The 24,597-nt window shown below is 38.4% G+C and overlaps 1 protein-coding gene across 5 annotated transcripts in view; it reads left to right on the top strand.

Moving 5' to 3' along the window:
* Positions 1-24,597, top strand: part of LOC126608470 (uncharacterized) — a 73,580-nt gene that overhangs the window by 44,539 nt on the left and 4,444 nt on the right. For 2 of the 5 annotated variants that reach the window (XM_050276358.1, XM_050276356.1), the window contains exons 2-12: positions 8,511-8,623; positions 9,649-10,227; positions 10,602-11,804; positions 11,888-12,215; positions 12,404-12,659; positions 12,749-12,965; positions 13,139-13,488; positions 13,661-14,170; positions 14,281-15,484; positions 15,606-15,959; positions 16,147-16,384. In XM_050276358.1, coding sequence (XP_050132315.1) covers positions 8,528-8,623; positions 9,649-10,227; positions 10,602-11,804; positions 11,888-12,215; positions 12,404-12,659; positions 12,749-12,965; positions 13,139-13,488; positions 13,661-14,170; positions 14,281-15,484; positions 15,606-15,959; positions 16,147-16,384 — 5,335 coding nt within the window. In that variant the 5' untranslated portion in view covers positions 8,511-8,527. Of the gene's footprint in view, positions 1-8,507; positions 8,624-9,648; positions 10,228-10,601; positions 11,805-11,887; positions 12,216-12,403; positions 12,660-12,748; positions 12,966-13,138; positions 13,489-13,660; positions 14,171-14,280; positions 15,485-15,605; positions 15,960-16,146; positions 16,385-24,597 lie in introns of all 5 variants that reach the window. The other 3 variants (XM_050276359.1, XM_050276357.1, XM_050276360.1) reach the window with 2 other exon arrangements.

The raw sequence follows: 24,597 nt of genomic DNA, 5'->3' as shown, positions 1-24,597 counted from the left end.
ATGGCATAGGGTACAAGAGTAAATACTCTATAATCTTAATTATTTTGTTATTTTTCTTCATGACATCTTCAGAGAATGTCGTTTGATGATCAATTGCAAAATTTCAACAAGACAAAGGAAGCCATCAAGGCTAAGATTGGGGCAGCGGCCGCAGCCAAGCTTTGAGTGAAGCCATATACTCATTGAAAAATAAGTAAAAGGATTATAATTAGGCAAACAACATTGATCAAAATCAAGGAAAATTGGGAACCATTCAGATTATTAACAATAAAAAATTTAAAAAGAATGTATATGATTCTAATTCGCGTGTTTATTAAGAACTACAGAGTTATGATATTATCATGGGAGGATATATAGTTTACTCATACAAGTTGTTATTGGGTAAGAGGAGCTCTTGCTTATTTTTAAGCAGACAAGCTTTGTTCTTCTTCATATTCCCGTTCCTTTTCATGACAAGTAAACATGACATACAATCAACTTTGCTCCATCCAGTTTCAATTAAATAATTAAAGTTTCTGAGTATAATTAGGGACTAGCTGGGCATGTGTTTTGGAGCAAAAGATTGTGATGTATGCGTATCTGTTTGAAGAATCTCGATGTGTCAGACCAAAAAAATTAAATATAGGGAGTTTTAACAAAACGCTTCCGATACTGTTCACTTTTAACATAAAACCACATTTATACATTTTCCTGGTACTATTCACTATACCTTTAAAAATGACTTTTCATTAAAAGATAAGTTTTTTTGGACTTTTCGTTAGTTTTCCTTTAAATATATTGTGCTTATTGAAATGTTATTAGGAGAGCAATTCATATTACACGAGTAATACTATCATTATAGTGTCTCATGCCAAATTCATAGACAATAATAAGTTTTGTCTACATAACATTATGACGTTGATATAGAATGTCGCGGTGACAATTACACGTATTATCTAAGCTCTTCTCACAATTAAACACCAATAAAAAAATATGTGGAATGGAAAAATCAAATGCATTGGGCCTATTTTCGTTGTCACGTTGCAGATGTTGAACCAAAATTGTGCACCGTCGCGGACGGAGTAGGTACGCAAGTCTTGCCACCTACAAGAAAGCAAACAATCGTGATTAACTCAGGGTACCTGCCAAAAGCTCTTCGACTATCAAATTAGAAAGCAATATTAAGACTTAAATAGTGGGCGAGAAAATATAGAGTATGCATGCATAGATTGCGTTTACCAGAGATGTGCCATAGATAAGGGTATTTATACTAGTCGAGAAATAAACCTTATAAAATAATGATTTCATATTCAATTGTGAGAATCCAAGAGGATATCTAAGACTAAATATTGTTCCCATTTAGGAGTGTGATTACTTGCGACACACACACCAATCCATAGATCGCAAGAATCTCCAAGACTATAGGAAACCTGTCTGATCTTCAATCGGATCAACTTTCTGTGTCTTACGAAACAAGAATAGTCGATCTTAGCGAAGTCCAGAATAGTCGATCTCTGCGAAGTCGGCAGACTTTGCCTCCCTTTTTGAAGTTCATCAGGGTGTGGTGGCATCCCTGGTTCGTTTGAGTAGCTTAATCCAATCAAAGTTGTTGAGTCCATGACCGAACTTTTGAGGTATCTAAAAAAACATTCCGCTTGCGAATGGACACGTGGCAATCCAGTCTCGCTAACGTTGTGAGGTAGTAGAGACATTCCGTTCTCAGGCGTGTGATCTCTAGAGTTGTGCCATAGAGATAACAATGATGACAGATGTCACTTTGCATGTATGCGAAAAACGAGGAGATGTTTTTATGTTACCGATTGATTTCCGTCTTCAAATGCACATGGCTTGAGACGAGACTATCCAGATTCAAGGGTGAGATGATTTCGAAAAAACTTGTCACTACCTCATATTTTTTTCCTTCATTTTCTTCATGCTTATAAATCGCCCTTAAGTGCAAAAAAAAACCCTTTGACTGTTTGGAAAATTTCTAAACTCCTCCCAAACTTCAACTTGTCTGACTTTCCTCTCTATCTTTCTGTCAAAGAAATGGCATCTTCCAGTGTTCAACCTGCCCCGACAACCATCTATAACTCCTACTTCAAACCTCCGATGATCATAATTCACAGTAAGGAGGAATGTGATTCACTTTTCAAGGTTCGCCAGAATCTGGTGAACAATTGCAAAATCCAGTAGGAAGGCAGTGAAAACATCTTCTCCCCTCTGTCGAATTCTTCCTTGTACCAGGATCCACCCCCAGTACATAGATTTAGGTCTGAAATTCCTCATTTCAAACTTGACAAAGGAAGTGTTGATTTTCTACAACCTTTCCTTATGCAATCTTACTCTGATGTTTCACCTGATCATCACCAGCTAAGAGCTCCTGGACAAATTGTATGGGACGGAGTTCAGAATTCAAGAATTATGTTCCTTGTACACCATGCTGAAGAGCTATAGTGCTCATTATTTCTTCCAATCCAGGCCCAGTTATATGAGGGACACATACATTACCAATCTCCAGAAAGACAAAGATTGGAGCAAGGATGTGCTAGTCATCAACAAAGATTAGGAAGGTAAGATCTCCAGAGTAAGGGTGCGTTGATGAAGATTTGGATCCACTTTCGATCGACGCCCATGCCAGAGTAAACTAAACTCAAAGTTAATAAGTAACTGAGTCAAAAACAAACTTGTAGGTTAAGGCATTAATCCACCTATCATGATAACATTACTAAGGAAAAAAATATTATTTTCTAAATTTAGTGCATAAAAAGATTTCCACTGTGAAATCAGAGTACCACCCTACTCTAATACCAGGTTTTAAACCCATGCAAAATCTCTTGCTCCAAAACTTGCCTTCATCCATTGATCGGATTAAGATGAGAAAGTGACTATCTTTGTCCGGAATGTCCTTCAAATATTAATGTCAGTTTGACATGTTTCTATTGCCTTGTTGGGTAAGTAGTAATGATTGTTAACATTTGCAAAAGATTAAACTAAGTGTTGCATGAGAAGTTGAGCATGACTTTGGTTTTGTTTATTCTTTCACCCTACCCCATTCTAGGTCTGAGGATTTTAATAAGTGCAATGGGTAACCGAGGAGGGGTTTCCTTACTAGTCGAAATTGCATGTCCATTCGTAGTGAAACTTAAACAAAAGGTTCGTCAGGAATTTAGTCGCTTGTACATAGGATGAGAAACACCTTAGGAATCCTTCTGTTAGACCCTTGTATGTGTTGGACCTAAGCATTTCCGAATCTAATTACACTTAGATGACTTTGTTAAGCTACTTTGTGAGTTAGAGCTCCATCAGAATAATATTTCATCTTAATAATTTGGGTAAATTACATAGTAGCCCCTCAGGTTTGAGGTCTATTGTAATATTATACAACATCTTTAAAACTTTTCACTTTCATACCTCAAGTACTATTTTATTTCAATTTCATACAACCGTTACATTTTCCATCCATGGATCTGTTAAATGTTGACGTGGCTGCCACATATATGCCATGTGGCTGCCAAATGTCTGTCACGTGGAAAATAAAATAATTTTTTAATTTAAAAAAAAAAAACCTGAAATTGGAAGAAGAAGAAAAAAAAAGAAGAAAGGACCGAACCCCCTGCAACCCAGAAGAAGGATGAAGAAGAAGAAGAGAAGAAGAAAGAGGAGGAGGAGGAAGAAGAAGAAGAAGAAAAAAAAAAGAAGAAAGGGACCGAACCCAGAAGAAGAAGGAGGAAGAAGAAGAAGAGAAGAAGAAAGAGGAGGAGGAGGAAGAAGAAGAAGAAGAAAAAAAAAAGAAAGAAATGGACCGAACCCATAAGAAGAAGGAGGAAGAAGAAGAAGAGAAGAAGAAAGAGGAGGAAGAGAAGAAGAAAGAGGAGGAGGAGGAGGAAGAAGAAGAAGAAGAAGAAAAAAAGAAAAAAGAAGGGACCGAACCAGAAGGAGGAAGAAGAAGAAGAGAAGAAGAAGAGAAGAAGAAAGAGGAGGAGGAGGAAGAAGAAGAAGAAAAAAAAAAAGAATGATCGAACCCCCTGCAACCCAGAAGAAGAAGGAGGAAGAAGAAGAAGAGAAGAAGGAGGAGGAGGATGAGGAAGAAGAAGAAGAAGAAGAAAAAAAAAAAAAAAAAAAGGGACCGAACCCAGAAGAAGAAGAAGAAGAAGAAGAAGAAAGAGAAAAAAAAAAAGATATGTGGCAGACAGGTTTTTTTTTTTTAAAAATAAAAAATTATTTTATTTGCCATGTGGCAGACATTTGGCAGCCACGTGGCATATATGTGGCAGCCACGTCAGCATTTAACATATCCATGGATGGAAAATGTAACGGTCGTATGAAATTGAAATAAAATAGTACTTGAGGTATGAAAGTGAAATGTTTTAAAGATGTTGTATAAGATTGCAATAGACCTCAAACCTGAGGGGCTACTATGTAATTTACCCTAATAATTTCCTAGTTTGGATGCCTTATTTAGACCTACTTTAGGCACGGAATCACTACAAAATGTACTTAATTTAGTATGCTGGTCCGGGATATAATTAATCGTACTATGAGGGTGGAGTTTAGGGCCACTACTCGGATGATTTTTGGATCACCCTTCTGATTATTCCCTCGAATGGCCAAAGCTTAGGGTTAAGTGTGTAGCCCCCAACCTTTAGGTTGCATAAGGGCCATGTCCTAATTTCAGCAGTCCACCTAACATAACCATGCTTAATACGGCTCGAGCCTCCCAAGCTACTAACTAGAACATAACATAATGAGCTATAGGAGACTCTTTTAACAATAACACTTTAAATTTTTTATACTTGAACTCTTGCATAGTTTTCAAAGTGGTGTGATATGTGGGATGTTAGGGTATTCCCTGTACAGCAAAAAGATAAAAACAAACAAAAGTCATGCAACAATCAAACTATATTCGAATTATAAAATAATGGAGGTTTGATGAAGGATGTGATTGAATCTGTGTTGGAGTGCCTATATATCACTAGACTTGGAGAATCAAATTATAGGTGTAGTTCTATGAAAAGATGATACAATGTGTGTTTACATCAGGATTCATCTTTGATGAATGTACGTACCTTGACTTAAGCAAGCTTTAGAGGTACTTCTCCATATCTACGCGTAGATGGACATCATTGAAATTCTTTGTAGTTGAATTTGTGATGGATGGCCTACATATCAACTCATGTCAAAGAAGAATCAAACCACGTGTAGTTCATTGGAGGTTCTTAGTAATACCACCGGAGCTTGGCGATATTCCATCTCTTGGTGATAGGATGCTCTGCCTCAATCCCAAGATACATCCAAGATCAACACGTGACGTTAACATGTACCCGTTCCTCTATCATTGGTCGCCTCTAAGGCATGGTCAAAACATAGTCAATAGTTCAACATTGAAGTAACTTTTCTCTTCTATCATGGTTGTATCTAACCTTTGTGTTAGACTAACTACATACCCTAAGACATGAATAAGTCATTCGTAGTTCACAATATAATCCATCAACAACATAAAATTTCCATGAACCAACGATGCACAACATTAATCTTTAACCACATTGATCAACCAATTGGATCAAAATCATTTATTAAATCGTACTTTATAAAATTATAAATAAACTACCTGGAAATCTCGAAGTAATCATATAGACATCCATTGTCCTTTCTAAATCAGTTAATAATGATTCTCAATCTTTTGTTTATAAACATGTTGAAAACTAGGGTTAGAGCCACACAGTTTGATCGAAGCCTATAACTCCTATGTTCTTACATTCTAGACCAACACAAAGGAGCTGTAAAGATTTATCGGGATTTAATTCCAAACCAACTCAATAGAAATGAATAGCAAAAGGGATTCGGACCATTCAACTGAATCCAGACGAAACAGGGTATTAGACCACTTAACAAAACCCTAGCAAAACACGATTTTGGACCACTTAACGGAACTGACACTAGAATGAATTACAAATCACTCAAAGGAATCCAAACAAAACACAATCCCATACCACTCAATGGAATAGAAATGAACCAGGGTATCCGGACCACACAACGGAACCCCAATAGGACACGGTTTTGTACCACAATCAACTGAATCGACACGAGAAGGGATTCTAGACCACTGAATGGAACCCAAACAAAACTCGACTCCAGACCACTCAAAAAAAATTTGAGACAAAGTAAGGTATCTAGACCACTCAATGGAGCCCTAACGGGACACTGTTTCAGACTGCTCAACGAAATTAGCACAGGAAAAGGAAAGGAAACAGGGTATCCGAATCACTGAACTGAAACCCAACAAGACACGATTTCGAACCACTCAACTGAACCGACATGAGAAGGAATTCTAGATCACTCAATGGAATCCAAACATAACATGATTTTGAACCACTCAACGACATCTAGAAGAAGCAGGGTATCCAGACTACTCAACGAAACCCCATCTGAACACGATTCTGGACCACTCAGCAAAACTAACACGAGAAGGGATTCTGGACGACTCAATGAAATTAGAACATAACTTAATTCCTGTTGTACTAGGGGTTATGGTCAATGTTTAATTCCTTGTTGCTTGTTTCTTAAACCCCAGGTTGTGGTTGCTTTACAATCTTCTCCTCAAAGTAATGGAGCTTTGTTCTCCCTTTTATGCTTTCCAGCGACCTTGGTGACAACCCTGTTAGGGAGTTGATTCCAAGCATCTATCGGAGCAGTCTTAAGGTTATTACGGTTCAGCGGTCCACGCCGCATTTGGTCTCCAGAGGACTTTGGATCGTCGAAGTCGAGATGCCTAAGCTTTACACAAGAAGCTCTTACAGTGTTTAAGGGATCAAGATTGCGCTGAACTCAGATCCCACCTGAGTGGTATGACTAACAATCCCACCATCATGTCGTTTCGGTGCGGGTTCAAATCAATAATTTACACTGGGGTCAGAACAAGGGTCATCACTATAGATTGTCCATCCGGAATTATGGTATTTATGTTTCCAAGTCCGAAGATAGGGACTTGGGTTTGCGAAGTAGTTCCGCGAGCGTTCTCCAGGGCTTTCATGTGCCTTTTGAAGTCACAGAATTCGAACGGTTCTCCTCCTGAGAAGCCCTCGAAATCTTTTGAAGATCGTTGATAGAGGTTTTGATCTTCATCAAAATCTCCCATATTTGGTCCATGGTGGGATGAACTCTGCTAGCGAGTGAATTGTTGTTTCCCAGAACAACAGAGGCTTTAGGAAGTTCATTGCTTCCTACTAGGGTGTTGATGTCAGCATTAACAAAGCTATCTTTAGCAGAAATGGTGTGGCAGAGTGATTTGGTAAGGGGAACATGGTTTTGCTCTTAATGAAAGCACCAATTATTGGAACCAAAACTATCGTGATTAACCAAGGTACCAATGTGGTACCAGCTAAAGACTCTCCGATTGTCAAGTTAGTAAGATATATTAAGACTCAAGCAATGGGTGAGAGAATATAAAGTATGCCTAGTTTGCGTTACCAGATATATTCCCTAGATAAGGGTATTTATACTAGTTGAGAGAGAAACATTTTAGGATAGTGCATTTGTATTAAACCGAAAGAATCCAAGAGGATATCTAGGACTAAATATTGTTTCCTCTTAGGAGTGTGATTACTTGTGACGCATGTCAATCCCTAGATCGTAGGAACCTCCAAGAATATAGGAAATTCGTATGATTCTAATCGGATTAGGTTTCCGTGTTTTGCGGGACCAAGAATCTCAGGTAAAGTCGGCAGACTTTGCCTACCTTTCGTGAGTTCAGCAAGATGTGGTGGCATCACTTGTACAAAAAGAAAATACTAGAGCATTTTTACACGTGTATCTTGAATGATTTTCGCACACTAAGCCTCTTACATGCTCCTTTTTGTTTTTTGCCAAAAAATAATATAAAAACAAGAGCCAAAATTAAACAAAAGTGTCTAAAAAGCTAAAAAGAAAGGAAACTTTAACAAAAAGCACCCGGTACTGTTCACTTTAACGAAAAACCACATTTTTACACTAAAAAGTCAATCCTGATACTATTCACTTTACCCTTTATTTTGTCTTTATCATTAAAACTCAAAGTTTTCAAGCCCTTTTCATTAGTTTTCCTAAAAGGAAAATGTAATGTATGGAACTCAACTTCCGACCGTTTCATTAGTTTTAATAATAAGGACAAAATAAAGGGTAAAGTGAATAGTATCAGGATTGACTTTTTAAAGTAAAAATGTGGTTTTTTGTTAAAGTGAACAATACCGGGAGCTTTTCGTTAAAGTTCCTAAAAGAAAAGGAATACTTTTGCATTTTTTTTTTTTTTAATTAGCCTTGTGAAGTTTGAACCTTTAAAGCTCAATATGGTCACCGAATCTTCAAAAGAACTTCCCCTGTAAGCTAAACTGTGAACAGCGAATACGAATTTCACTTTTATTACGTTAAAAGGGAATACTTCTGTGTTTACCCTATAATTTCCATCTCTTTCTTGTAATGTATGGAAAGTCTTACTTCCTTTTTTTCTGTTTTCCTGAAACTGATCTTATCAACTTTTCTCTCCATTGAAGTAGGTTTTGGAAGTGAATGAATGAGTGAGACAATGTCTGCTTCCGACCGTTTCATGGATACTGTGTTTTCTTGGTCACTTGAAGACATTTTCAATGAGAATCTGTACATAAACCAGGTTTTTTCTTCCACTGTTAGTATTAAATTTCATTTTGTTAGATTTATCTTGTTTTTCTTCAAATTTTGATGAGATTGCTACTGCAGCTTTTGTTTTATTTTGTATCTTTGGGAATGCTTAAGATGTTTAGACCCAAAAAATTAAAACTTTATACTACCTTGAGCAATAATTCAAGTTTTTTCTTTACTTTGTGTGTGTTCACCCTACACCGCGCGTTCGGTTTTCACTTCCCCCATTATCTTTGTGTGTGTGTGCGTGTGTGTGTGTGTGTGTGTGTGTAATATCTTCAGCCTCTATTACCATATAAGTTTACTTGTAATATGCAGTCCATGATGCACGGATACTTCTGTTTGGTCCCGTATTCCGTATCCGATACTTGATCGGATACGATACTTGTCCGATACTCTTGAATACTCATGCGACACGTATCCTGATTGATGAACACGAATTTGACATGATGGATACGAGTATCCGGCTTTTAGGTTACATTTACACTTTCAAAAAAGGTAATGAGGAAGAGAAAATTAATAGGAGACATCTATAATTGAAAGTTGATGAATACAAAGAGCTTCTCTCTAATTAAAACCATGAATACGACTCGCACACTTCTTCTATTGTATAAAGAGGATTAGATTTCGAACTTTTCTTATCTAACAGCTCAAATGTACTTGAATTTGAATGATGAATTATGTTTCAAAATGTATATTTTTGTTACCATATACATTTTTATTTTCTGTATCCATAGCGTATGGTATCGTATCTTACTTTTTAGAGATTTTTCGTATCGCCATGTCGTGTCTTATCGTATCGTCGTATCCGTATCTATATCAATGCTTCACAGTATGCAGTCTTAAGCTAGTGGTACTCAACCACTAGAGTTGGTTAAGTAAATATTTATGCGGTGGCTAAAGCACTCGCTTCCAACGACTGTGAATGCAATATATTTGAGCTTCTATAGTTTCCTCATGCAATGTCACCATCTGTAGATTTATTAACAAACTTATTCTGAACTTGTACTTTTCTAGGTGGAAAAGATTCCTAAATCATTTGATTCAGTTGGGCGTTATTTTGGGTCCTATTCATTTCCCTTATTAGAGGAAACTCGTGCACATGTGCAGTCGAGTATGGAAACTATTGACAGAGCACCATTTGCTAAAGTAATTGCTTTTGAAGAATCCGAGTCCAATTTAGATGATACAAGGACATATAGTATCATGGTTGATAAGTGGCAAAACAGGCAAAGAGAACGTGGAAAGGAACCATACAAAACTTTGCCGGGGGATCTTTTTGTCTTAGCAGATGCGAAACCCGAAACTGATTCTGATTTACGACGGGCAGGGAGGTGGTGGACTTTTGTATCAGTCACTAAGATCACGGAAAATAAAATAGAAGATGATATTAATGATGAGAAAATAGAGACTGAAATAAAAGAGTTTAAAGTCAAGGCATCAAAAAGGATTGAGGTCAAGGATAACATGAGCACTCCGCCATCACTATTTGTTGTTTTACTTGTGAATTTGATCACTAATCGCAGAATATGGGAAGCATTGCACATGTTCAGAAATCTGAAGATTATCAAGGATGTTCTGTGCACTGATTCTGTGGTAAGACCTTAAGTTCTGTGCATTGCATTCACTGAAATGGGACCTATTCATGGTATGTGAACAAAACATGATGCAAGATGTAATGTACTGCACTCTACACACTACACAAAATACTCAGAGACGTAACTTTACAGTGTATAGTACACTAATAATTTTGATACAAGCATGATGATTTTTCTTTCTTTTTTATCTTTCGATCAAAGTTTCTGTCATGTGTATATGTGTGCTACTCCAATAGTGTACTCTGGATTCTATGGTCCCTCTCGTTCTCCCATCTACTATTCCATTCAGTTTGATCGAATAATTTGTGTTACTATATTTCAACACTGTCGTTTATTGTTGGATTTGATTAAATATCTTATGCTTGGCAACAGGCTCAGAAAAACTACCCTCCCTCGTATGAAATGGATGCTGACATTCGGGATAAGGTGATAGTTGAGAGTTCATCTTTTGGATTGAATGAGTCACAAACTGGGGCAGTTTTGGCCTGTCTTGAAATGTTGTTTTGTGATTCCAAGTCAACTTTGCAACTTATATGGGGTCCACCTGGGACAGGGAAAACTAAATCCACCGCTACTCTGCTGTTGACCCTGTTAAGGATGAATTGTAGGACTCTTGCTTGTGCCCCAACAAATGTTGCAGTAACTGAAGTAGCTTCCCATCTTGTAGAGATGGTGGCTAAAGCAGAGTCCAATGATTGGTTTTATCCTCTGGGAAAAATTCTTTTATTTGGGAATAAAGAGGGACTCAAAGTTGGTTCTGATATTGAAGATATATATTTGGATCACCGTGTCGAAAGTCTTTTCGAGTGCCTGGGGCCGGTGACAGGTTGGAGTAGTTGCTCGTCTTCCATGATTAGGCTTCTTGAGGATTGCGTTTCACATTACCATATTTTCTTGAAAAATGAGTTCGCCAACGAGAAAAAACAAAATGGTGATGGTGAAATGATAGAGAAAGGATGTGGAAGTGAGACCGAAGTTAGCAAGGGCAAGTGCAAATCATTTCTTGAATTTTTCAGAGAGAGATTTGTGTCTACTGCATTACCCTTAAAATGTTGTATTTCTACCTTCTGTACCCATATAAGCCAAGATTACATTTCGGCACGTATTTTCCATGACATGATTTCGCTTTTTGGGTTAGTTGATTCCTTTAGAATACTATTGTTGCAAGGTAATGTTGATTCTGAAGCACTGGAAGAGCTTTTCTCTCGTTCAGAAGTTGAAGATGTGCTCGAGCCAGTAGACAACAACACATTTCATCTGTGCATGAAGAGAAGAGAGTGCCTTTCAGTTTTACGTACTCTTCAGAAATCGATTAGAAGACTTTACCTCCCAGATGTTAGGAACAAAAAATCTGTAATGGAGTTTTGTTTTCAAAGAGCTTCCTTAATATTTTGCACTGCATCTAGTTCGTTTAAGCTGCATAGAGTGAAATTGGAGCCACTGACCACTGTTGTTATTGATGAGGCTGCACAACTGAAAGAGTGCGAGTCAACGATACCCCTGCAACTTCCAGGTGTGAAGCATGCCGTTCTTGTTGGTGATAAGTGTCAGTTACCAGCTATGGTGAAAAGCAATGTACGTTGATGCTTACTTGGTTATATTTATTTAATCATTTCTCTGATAGCAATTTTTCTTTCGACTTATTCTTTCTTCCTTAGGTGTCCTATAAAGCTGGTTTTGGAAGAAGCTTGTTCGAGAGGTTGAGCTCAATGGGTCACTCTAAACACCTTCTGAACATGCAATACAGAATGCATCCTTCAATAAGTTCCTTCCCAAATTCAAGGTTCTACAATAACCAGATCCTGGACGCTCCAAATGTTAAAAGAAGAAGCCATGAGAAACGCTATCTTCCAGGGCCAATGTTTGGTCCTTATTCTTTTATTAATGTAATTGATGGAAGAGAGGAGAAGGACGAGGACGAACATAGTCTAAAGAACATGGTAGAGGTTGCAATTGCTTTGAAAATACTGCAGAATTTGTACAAAAGTATGTCTAACCAGGGAGCCATGCTCATGTTCTAAATTCAATATTTTCGATTATGTTATTTTCTGGATGTTTGATTGTATGCTTGTAATGTTTATTTGTTCTCATTTATTATATTTTTTGTAAAGGCCAATTACTTCTTGGTTTGGATAAGACTGAAATTTTTCTCTTGTATTTCCCTTTGTAAACAGGATGGGTTGTTTCAAAAGAGAAGCTCAGTATTGGTGTAATATCTCCTTATGCAGCTCAAGTAGCTGCAATTCAGGAAAAACTTGGACAGAAGTACGATAAGCGTGATGGCTTTAAAGTGAAGGTGAAGACAGTTGATGGGTTCCAGGGTGGTGAAGAGGACATAATCATCATGTCCACTGTGCGATCCAATCAACATCACTCACTCGGTTTTATATCGGAACCACAAAGAGTTAATGTTGCTCTCACTAGGGCTCGGTATGGTTCTATGTAAACTTGTATGCTTTTGCATCGTCTTTACTCTTTGGTAAGGGTGTAAATAACTACTGGTCTTCTAATGAATTCAGGCACTGCCTTTGGATTTTGGGAAATGAGAGAACTCTTTGTGGTAGCGAATCTGTTTGGGAGGCTTTGGTGCTTGATGCCAAGAGTCGGCAGTGTTTCTTTAATGCTGATGCAGACAAGGATATGGCCAAGGCCATATTAGAGGCGAAGAAAGCATTTCAACAATTTGATGATTTGCTTAATGCTGACAGCTTACTTTTCCGAAGTTGTAGATGGAAGGTAAAGCTCTGGGCTTTTATTTATGATTGAGTTGCTTTCTAGTTTTACCCAGTTTATTTCCAAGAAATCTCTATAGTCGAAAATATGTATTCTTGTACTGGACTTTCTGGTTACTTAAATATTTTCTATGTTCATTTTTATGATCTTCTCTCCTCCCAATCTATTATCTTTAGGTACTTTTGAGTGGTAATTTTCTGGAGTCGTTCAGAAAACTTATGTCGATTCAGTTGAAGAAGTCCGTGATAAATCTTCTACTGAAGCTTGCCGGTGGATGGAGACCTAAAAAGATAAATGTCCAGACTATTTCTGGCTCATCATCATTCTTGAGGCAATATAAAGTTAGAGGTCTATATGTTGTTTGCGCAATCGACATTGCAAAGGAGTTGGAATACACTCAAGTGTTAAGGATTTGGGACATATTGCCTCTAGAGTACATCCCAAAATTGATAAATCGTTTGGATAGGATTTTCAAGAGATATACAGATGACTTTATCAATCTCTGCAATGAGAAATGTCTTGAGGGGTATGTTTTCTGCATTCTAATTTTTTTTTTTTTTTTTCTTTTTTTTTTTTTTTTTTGGGCTGAACGTGCCTGAATTGTTAATTGTGATTGCTTTCTTTATGGAAGATACAAAATTTTCTCAATCTTTTGAAATTCTGAAGTAATTTTTATTTTGTTTGTCATTTGTGATCAGTAACTTGGAAGTTCCAAAGTGCTGGCCGACCTCTTTGGATGTGCCTCAGTTTAAGGATCTTAGTGCCACTGAAATCGATAGTGATTTTGTTAGTGATGCTTCTGATGGTAGAAGTTATGTTGAGAATTCACAGGTCAGCGAGAGTTTGTTGCTCATGAAGTTTTACGCCTTGTCATCTGGTGTAGTGAATCACTTGCTGTCTGATCGTGAGGGTAAAGAGTTGGATCTTCCATTTGAAGTAACTGACCAGGAAATGGACATTATCCTTTATCGTAAAAGTACCTTTATAGTTGGACGATCAGGAACAGGTAAGACAACTGTTTTAACCATGAAATTATTTCAAAATGAACGATGTCACCATTTGGCACATAAAGGATGCGTTAGAAGTTCAAATAGCATGGTTGAGCCGAGTTCTTCGGCTACTCAGGAGAGAACTCTACACCAGCTGTTTGTTACCGTGAGTCCTCAGCTATGTTTTGCCATAAAACAACATGTTCTACACTTGAAAAGGTGTGTATATTATTCAATGAAGAAAACTTTTACTGCTTTTTTTGAAATGTTTTGTAAATTTCAAACATCACGTCGGCCACCTTAAGTTACTAACTTTTGTACGTCTACAGATTTGCATGTGGTGGAAGTGATTCAACGGAGAAAATTTTGATTGATATGGCTGATTTTGATGAGGAGGAATTTCAATTCAAGGATATCAAGGATTCGTTTCAGGATATTCCTCCCGATTCTTACCCTCTTGTAATAACATTTCATAAGTTCTTGATGATGCTGGATGGAACACTGACTAACTCATACTTTGAAAGATTCCTTGATGCAACAACGCTAACTCACGGTCAATTGAGAAGCTCAAGATCAGTTGCATTGCAAACCTTCATCAGGACAAAGGAGGTTAATTATGAGAGGTTCAGTTCATCTTACTGGCCCCATTTTAGTATGCAGTTAACAAAGAAGCTTGATGCTTCAAGAATCTTTACGGAGATTATATCTCATATTAAAGGTGGTTTAGCAGCCATAGAAGCAGGTGATGACAAACTCAGTAGGGAGGATTATGTTCAACTGTCAGATGGCCGGGATTCCAATTTAAGCAAGCAAAAGAGAGAAGTAATATACGATATATTTCAGGCTTATGAAAAAATGAAGTTGAAGAATGGTGAATTTGATTTGGCTGATTTTGTCATTGATCTACACCATCGGATTAGGCACGAAAAATTTGTGGGTGATCAAATGGATTTTGTTTATATTGATGAAGTTCAAGATCTCACCATTAGCCAAATTGCGTTGTTTAAGCATATGTGCAACAATGTCGAAGAGGGTTTTGTTTTTTCCGGTGATACGGCACAGACCATTGCCAGGGGAATTGATTTTAGGTTCCAAGATATAAGACATCTGTTCTACAAGAAGTTTGTGTTGGAATCAAGAGGCAATAAGCATCAGGAAAGAAAAGAAAAGGGACAAATCTCAGAAACATTCCACTTGACTCAAAACTTCCGTACGCATGCTGGCGTTCTGAAATTATCACAGAGCATTGTTGAACTACTTTATTGTTTTTTCCCTCTATATATTGACATTTTAAGGCCTGAAACCAGTCTGATATATGGGGAAGCTCCAGTACTGCTTGAATCCGGAGAAGATGAAAATGCAATCATCAGAATTTTTGGAAATAGTGGAACTCATAATTCTAACATAGTTGGCTTCGGCGCTGAGCAAGTTATTTTGGTCCGTGATGTTGGTGCTCAAAAAGAAATTTTGAAAATCGTTGGGAAGCATGCTCTTGTCCTAACCATATTGGAATGCAAGGGGCTTGAATTCCAGGTGATTGATAGCACTTTTCATCTCTCTTTTGTTAATTATGATATTTTCATGCATTGGATCCCGTATATGTTTCTAAATTTGTACTTTCTTTTGATTCGTATCGTTTATGTCTTGTCTGCAGGATGTACTCTTGTACAACTTTTTTGGATCATCGCCCCTAAAAAATCAATGGAGGGTGATATATGAGTACATGAAGGAGCAAGATTTACTTGACTCTACATTGCCACAACGATTTCCAAGTTTCAGTGAAGCTAAACACAACATCTTATGCTCTGAACTGAAACAATTATATGTTGCTGTTACTCGGACAAGACAAAGATTATGGTTTTGCGAGAATGTAGAAGAGCTCTCCAAGCCCATGTTTGACTATTGGAAGAAGAAATGTCTTGTACAGGTTAGACAACTGGACGATTCCCTTGTGCAGGCAATGCAAGCTGCTAGTAGTCCTGCGGCGTGGAAATCACGAGGCATTAAGGTTTGCATTATTTACTCTATAATAGTCAAGAGGAACTAAGAATTGTTGTAGTAGACATGTAAATATATTTGATTTGTTATCATCATCATCGTCATTAGATTCCCACTGCTAAAATAATTTATTAATGTTGTAACAGTAACACCGTTTTTTAAGTAATATTTACGAAATCATTTTTGCTTTCTTGCAGCTCTATCATGAACATAACTACGAAAAGGCCACAATGTGCTTTGAAAAAGCTGGTGATACTTATTGGGAAGGGAAGTCCAAAGCTGCTGGCCTTAAAGCTATCGCTGAGCGAATGCCGACTTCAAATCCTGCGGAGGCCAATACCATTCTTAAGGAAGCTGCTGAGATATATGATGCTATAGGCATGGCAGATTCCGCAGTTAGATGTTTTATTGATTTGGGAGAGTATGAAAGAGCAGGTAAGACTCTTTAACAGCAGTTAATTTTAGCTTTCCAGAATTTATATTATAGTGAAATTGCGATAGCACTCTGATACAATTTAGTTTACTATTTGTTACAATTTGGTTTACTATTTGTGTTGAAAAGTAAATTGCTTACTAATTTCAAGTTAGTAAATGATTTACTTATCTATTTTATCTTTGTTCTATTGAGTAGCTGTTTTATGATGTGATAACTTGTGCTCATATGCCAAGTGTATGGTCTTAGATCAGGACTCTTTTTCAACGGCTCATATGCTTTGTTCTGCCATGTGTCAAAATCACTTTGGCTCATGTAATTGAACGGTTATGATGTCTGATGTAAAAGAAAGGAATGAATATGAATGAAATGTTGCTCTCTGCAGTGTAGTAGAGTTGCAGTTGTGAAAAACCTGGTTTCTCACTCTCTCTGTCTTTTCAGCTCCCTCTAAAATCCAATTCCTGTATATATCAGCTTACTAAAATCTTAACATGGTATCTAGAGCTCATGTTCTATCTGGAATCGGGGCGTAAGATCTGTGAGTGCTGTGCTCGGAAATCCAACGTGAAATTTCCGACTCAGTTTGTCGATTCAAGTCTCAAATGGCTGGATCTGGTGGTAGTGATCTTCGGGCTCCAATATTCAATGGTGACAACTATGAATTTTGGAAGATTCGAACGAGAACTATTTTCAAATCACATGGAATCTAGGATTTAGTTGAAAAGGGGTTTGAAATTTCTGAATTGAAGGATAAGAAGATTGGAGATGAAGGCTCATCGGAGTCGGAGAGAGTTTCTCTGAGCGACAAGCTAATGAAGGATGCTAAGGCACTGGGTATAATCCAAGGAGCTGTCTCGGATGACATCTTTCCCAGAATCTCAAACGAAGAGACCTCAAAGGGTGCTTGGGATATCCTACATCAGGAATTTCATGGTGATAAGCAAGTGAGATCCATCAAGTTGCAAGGTCTACGCCGTGATTTCGAGTACACAAGGATGAGGGATGATGAAACTCTGTCTATGTATCTCACTCGTCTTCTCGAGTTGGTAAATCAGATGAAGGGTTATGGGGAAGATTTACCCAGAGAGCGATTAGTTCAGAAATTGCTCATAAGCTTAACTAAGGAGTTTGATCCTGTTTGTTATGTAATTGAACAAACTAAGGATATTGAAACTATTGAGGTACAAGAGGTGATTGCAGCATTAAGAGGGTTTGCACAACGCCTTGATAGGCATGCTGAGAGTACCATTGAAAGAGCTTTCAGTACTCTGAATCTGAATTCGAAAGGAACCCAACCAAATCTCTCGTTTGGTAATTCTAAACCAAAGAAGGATTGGAAATCAAAAGGAAAGAAATGGGATCCTAAACCTCAGAATCTTGCTAATCGAGGTGGCAAATATGATCAAGGAGGAAAATCTGATCAGTCTAAGGGAAAATGCAAGCATTGTGATAAACTGCACTATGGTGAGTGCTGGTTTAAAGGGAAGCCGAAATGTCATGGATGCAATCGTTTCGGTCATTTCATCAAGGATTGTGATCAACCAAACAAGTCTGGAAAACTTGTAAACTATGCGAATCAGGTAACATAATCTGCAACCATGTTTTATGCCTGCCATTCTGCTACTATTGGAAGAAGTATGAATATATGGTATGTAGATAGTGCATGTAGCAATCATATGACCTCCCATGAATCCTTGCTTATTGATGTTGATAAGAATGTGAAGTGTAGAGTTAAAATGGGCACTGGAGATTTAGTGCAGTCAATAGGCAAAGGCACATTGGTGATTGAGATGAAAGGTGTGACTAGGTATATTAAAGAAGTTATGATTGTACCTGGATTGGATGAAAACTTATTGAGTGTAGGGCAGATGGTAGAACATGGACATTGGCTTGTGTTTGGTGATTACATGGTTGATATTTATGGAGATAGACAGATGGAAGATCTGATTGCAAGTGTTCCAATGAAAGGAAACAGATGCTTTCCATTAAGTTTGGAATATGTTAATCCTCACATGGCTAATAGAGCAACTGTTGAAGAGTCATCTCAGTTGTGGCATAGAAGATATGGACATCTAAACTACATTAGTTTGATGCTTCTGCAAGAGAAGGAAATGGTGCAGGGCTTACCTAGACTACAAGTCTCTGAGCATGTTTGCTCTGGATGTGCTACAGGAAAGGGTCACAGGGAATCATTTGACAAGGGAAAAGTTTGGAGGGCATCACAACCTCTAGAACTTATTCATTCTGATATATGCGGCCCAATGCAGATAACTACTCTAGGAGGCAACAAATTCTTTCTCACATTTATTGATGACCACACTAGGATGTGTTGGGTATTTTTCTTGCAACACAAGTCTCAAGTCTTCAACATTTTCAAAAGGTTTAAATCCATGGTTGAGCTACAGAGTGGCTATCAAATCAAGAAACTCAGAAGTGATAGGGGTGGAGAATATACATCTCTAGAGTTTTCAAGGTTCTGTGAAGATATGGGATTAGAAAGGCAATTGACTGTTGCCTACTCTCCGCAACAAAATGGTGTTGCATATAGAAACAATAGGACAATAATTGAAATGGCAAGAACTATGATGATTGAAAAGAAGATTCCCTTGAAGTTTTGGGCTGAAGCTGTCAACACAGCTGTGTATCTGCAAAACCGATGTCCAACAAGTTCTCTGAACAACATAACTCCATTTGAGGCATTTAGTGGAAGGAAGCCAGGTGTTAAACATTTGAAGATATTTGGTTCCATGTGTTATATTCACATTCCTTCACAGAAAAGACACAAACTGGAGGAAACTGGTGAGAAAGGAGTATTCGTTGGATATAGAAATTGTGAAAAAGGATATAGAATCTTCAACTTGAGAACTCAAAAGGTTGAACTATCAAGAAGTGTAATCTTTGATGAGAAAGTAATATGGGACTGGGAAACAAATGAATCAGTTCAAGTTCCTAGTCCTTGGAATGATGAAAGAAGCTCAAGGATATCTGAATTTGATCCAGATTCAAGTGATTCACCTCAGTCAATGCAGTCTCCTCTGAGATCACAATCAACTGGAGATTTGCAAGCATCTCAAGAACCTGGTTCACTTGGTTCTCCAGTTCCAATCTCTGGAAGTTATGATCATACTCCACATAAATGGAAGAGTTTGAGTGAAGTATATGCTCAATGCAACATGAGCATCATTGAACCTGAAGATTTCAGTGAGGCAGTCAAAGATGATGCTTGGAAAAAGGCTATGACAGAAGAAATATTGATGATTGAAAAGAATTCCAATTGGGAATTAGTTAATAGACTTAGTAGTAAACCTGTTGTGGGTGTGAAGTGGATATACAAAACAAAGCCGTATCTTGATGGCTCTATTCAAAAACACAAGGCAAGACTTGTAGCCAAAGGTTACACACAGAAACCAGGGATTGATTTTAATGAAACCTTTGCTCCAGTGGCAAGGTTAGATACTATTAGAACACTCATTGCACTAGCTGCACAGAAAGGTTGGAAACTGTGGCAATTAGATGTTAAATCAGCCTTCCTGAATGGTGTTCTTGAGGAGGAGGTATATGTTGATCAACCTGATGGTTTTGTGATTAAAGGGGCTGAAGACAAGGTTTATAGGCTGAGAAAGGCTCTCTATGGTCTAAAACAAGCACCAAGGGCCTGGTACAGTGAAATAGACACATATTTAATTCACTGTGGATTTCACAAAAGCTCAAGTGAAGCAACTTTATATGTGAGAAGCAAGGAAGGTGTTGGTACCTTGATCGTGTCAATCTATGTTGTTGACATTGTGTACACAGGGAGCAATGCAGAAATGATGGAAGAATTCAAAGCTGAAATGATGTGCAAATATGAGATGTCAAATTTGGGTTTACTTCATCACTTTCTTGGAATGGGGGTAACTCAAACTAAAGGGAGTATATTTATACATCAGAAAAAATATGCTCTAACTCTTTTGGATAAATTTGGGCTCAAAGATTGCAAACCAGTGAGCACTCCATTGGTTGCAACTGATAAACTGAGAAGAGAAGATGGAAGTGAACCTGCAGATGAGTGTGAGTATAGGAAAATAGTTGGAAGTCTTCTGTATTTAACAGCAACTAGACCAGATATTATGTTCTCTGCTAGTGTACTTGCACGATTTATGCACAAGCCTACCAAGAAACATTATGGAGCTGCTAAACGAGTCCTAAGGTACATTCAAGGAACAATTGACTTTGGAATTGAATATTTGAATGGAAAATCTGCTTTGCTGATTGGATATTGCGATAGTGACTGGAGTGGATCTGAGGAGGATATGAAAAGCACCTCAGGGTATGCTTTTTCATTTGGAAGTGGGGCATTCTCATGGGCTTCAGACTCAGGCCATTTGGCTTAGGTTTGTGCTCAAGGACTTTGGAGAAGAGCAAGCTGCAGCAACATCGCTATTCTGTGACAACACTTCAGCTATAGCTATGTCTAAGAATCCTGTGTTTCATCAAAGAACCAAGCATATTGGCAGGAAGTTTCACTTTATTCGAGATGCAATTCAAGAAGGTACCATTGATCTGATTTACTGCAAGAGTGAAGAACAAATTGCAGACATCTTTACCAAGGCTCTTCCCAAAGACAGATTCAACAACTTGAGAAGTTTACTGGGTGTGAAATCAGTTAACAATTTAGAAGGGAGTGTTGAAAAGTAAATTGCTTACTAATTTCAAGTTAGTAAATGATTTACTTATCTATTTTATCTTTGTTCTATTGAGTAGCTGTTTTATGATGTGATAACTTGTGCTCATATGCCAAGTGTATGGTCTTAGATCAGGACTCTTTTTCAATGGCTCATATGCTTTGTTCTGCCATGTGTCAAAATCACATTGGCTCATGTAATTGAACGGTTATGATGTCTGATGTAAAAGAAAGGAATGAATATGAATGAAATGTTGCTCTCTGCAGTGTAGTAGAGTTGCAGTTGTGAAAAACCTGGTTTCTCACTCTCTCTGTCTTTTCAGCTCCCTCTAAAATCCAATTCCTGTATATATCAGCTTACTAAAATCTTAACAATTTGTTGGACGTTGTAGAATTATCAGAGAGACGGGCCATACGGCCCACTTCCAACAACACCGATATTGTCCCCAACTTGGTAATTACCACCTGCACAATTCGTCAGGTGTGGGGTTTTATCACAAAAGGCCTCGGTATTAGTTAGAGTGGGGTTAGGATATTTAAACTCTTCTTTTGTCATTGATACGGTCGATGTGGGACATTTCAACACGCCCCCTCACGTGGGACCCAATTAGCAAGTCACACGTAGGAGATCCACACATCGACAACCACGTGGAGCCAATGGGGCTCACCCTACACGCGGGGCCAAGGGGACCCACCCATCACGTGGCAATACAGTACGGGCCCGCTCCCTGGCTCTGATACCAAATAGAACTTTTACGGAATATCTTCTTGTATTACTTGTTCTGAAATATATATATGTACAATCTAAGTTCCACAAGGAAACAAAAGCTTTAATACAAACCTACTTAAAAAAGGACTCCTATTATTTACATTCCTTTTTCCCTAATATTGACTCATGCTCAACACTCCCCCTCAAGTTGGTGCATAGATATCACACATGCCCAACTTGACAAGTGAGTCATCAAACTCTCGACTACATACTGCATGAGTTAGAACATCTGCAAGTTGCTCATCTGAACTCACAAACGGGATCGATACAATCTTCCTTTCAAGTTTCTCTTTAATAAAATGTCGATCAACTTCCATATGTTTTGTTCTATCATGCTGTACCGGATTATCAGCTATATCTCTCGCTGACTTATTATCACAGTATAGTCTCATGGTCTCCTTTGGCTTGAACCCAAGCCCCTCAAGAAGTTTTCGAACCAGAGAAGCTCACAAATGCCGTGAGCCATCCCTCGAAACTCGGCCTCAGCTGAGGATCTTGACACTACCTTCTGTTTTTTACTTCTCCATGTGACTAAATTGCCTCCTACAAAAGTAAAATATCCCGAAGTAGACCGTCTGTCACCTACACTTCCTGCCCAATCAGCATCCGTGAACCCCTCAATCCTCAAATGTCCATGCTTCCGATAGAGAACTCCTTTTCCAGGTGCAGACTTTAAATAAGCTAAGATACGCATAACAGCAGCCATATGATCTTCACTCGGTGAATGCATAAATTGACTTACTACACTTACTGCATAGGCAATATCTGGTCGTGTATGAGCCAAATAAATTAGTCTCCCTACAAGTCTCTGATATCTCCCCTTATCAACCGATTTCTGATTCGGATCCAAACATAGATGATGTTTTTCAACAATAGGAGTATCAACTGGCTTACATCCCAGCATACCCGTTTCTTTTAACAAATCCAAAACATACTTACGTTGTGACAAGAAAATACCTTCCGAAGATCGAGCAACTTCGACTCCAAGAAAATACTTCAAATCCCCTAGGTTCTTCATTTCAAACTCAGCCGCAAGATTTCTCTGCAGCCTTGAAATCTCATCACAATCATCCCCAGTAATAATCATGTCATCTACATAGATGATTAAGGCCGTCACTTTTTCCTGTCTCCGTTTGACAAACAATGTATGATCAGAATGACTTTGGTAATACCCAATCTTTTTCATAACTTGAGTAAACCTATCAAACCATGCACGAGGCGATTGCTTAAGCCCATAAAGAGACTTACGCAACCGACATACTCCGGTACTTCTACCAGCACTGTACCCAGGAGGAAAATCCATATATACTTCTTCCTCCAAGTTCCCATGAAGAAAGGCATTTTCCACATCAAACTGTTTTAATGGCCAGTTCATATTAGCAGCTAAAGATATCAGAACTCGTACCGTATTCATCTTGGCAACCGGAGAGAACGTTTCTTGATAATCTACACCATATGTTTGGGTGTATCCTTTAGCTACCAACCTTGCTTTGTACCTGTCGATTGATCCATTGGCTTTGTATTTGACAATGAACACCCAGCGACAACCAACTGTTTTTTTTCCCTCTGGTAAAGACGTCACCTCCCAGGTATTATTCTTCTGTAGCGCCAACATTTCTTCATCCATTGCGTTTGCCCATTTTTGATCCTTTAGAGCCTCCTCCACACGGGTTGGTACTCGAGTAGCCTCCATATTGTCCACCAAAGTCTTGCGCTCTGGTGCAAGACCATTGCATGAGACATAGTTGGCTATTGGATACTTCACCTTGCCTTCCGGAGAAAACCTGTTAGGTGGCACACCCCGATTTTGTCTCGATGGCAGCTTATATGTATTTACATCATTACTTGTATTAGTTACATAATCATCCACAATACTTACCTCAGGTATTTCCAGAGAAGATTCATTGGGCAGCACTGTGGAGCTAGAGAGAGAGGGGGGTACATTAGTAGGCTCGTCAACAACCTGTCCTGACTGCATGCTACTCTCGGCAACAGTCTGCAGGCTGCTCTCGACAACTGTTGGAGATTTATCACTCTCGGGATCACTCTCATCTGGAACCGGTCCTGACTGCATGCTGCTCTCGGCAACAATTGCAGATTTATCACTCTCGGCATGTATGATCACTGCCCCATTATGCACGGCATCAACCACAGGGATTCCTTCCAAGTCCAACCATTTCAGATCATCACTAGAGCTCTCCCCCTGGTGATCTGAAGATGAAGATACGGGAGCATAAAAATACTCTGATTCAGAGAAGGTCACATCCATGGTAACATACATATGACGAGTCGCAGGGTGATAACATTTATATCCTTTTTGGTGAGAGGAGAAACCAACAAACACACAGCGAAGTGCACACGGATCCAACTTAGTGCGATGAATTTTCTGAATATGCACATACGCCACACACCCAAAGACCCGGGGTTGGAGAGTATGAGAAGACACCACAGGAACATGTTGAGTGAGGACTTGAAAAGGAGTTTGAAAATTAACCACCCGAGAGGGCATACGATTAATCACGTAGACGACATAAGTAACAGCTTCAGGCCAAAAAACCTTAGGAACAGAAGCACCCAGAAGTAGTGCACGTGCCGTTTCTAAGATATGGCGATTTTTCCATTCAGCCACCCTATTTTGCTATGGAGTATAGGGGCAGGTTGTTTCATGGAGAATGCCTTGATCACCAAGAAACTCTGACAACTCACGATTAATATATTCACCACCATTATCAGAACGAAGAACTTTAATCACAGAGAAGTATTGGGTCCGAAGCATTTGAGAA

The sequence above is a fragment of the Malus sylvestris genome, chromosome 16 (genome assembly GCF_916048215.2).
Source record: "Malus sylvestris chromosome 16, drMalSylv7.2, whole genome shotgun sequence".
Taxonomy (NCBI): domain Eukaryota; kingdom Viridiplantae; phylum Streptophyta; class Magnoliopsida; order Rosales; family Rosaceae; genus Malus; species Malus sylvestris.
The sequence above is the reverse complement of the archived record's forward strand: the minus strand, read 5'-3'. Positions and strand labels throughout refer to the sequence as shown.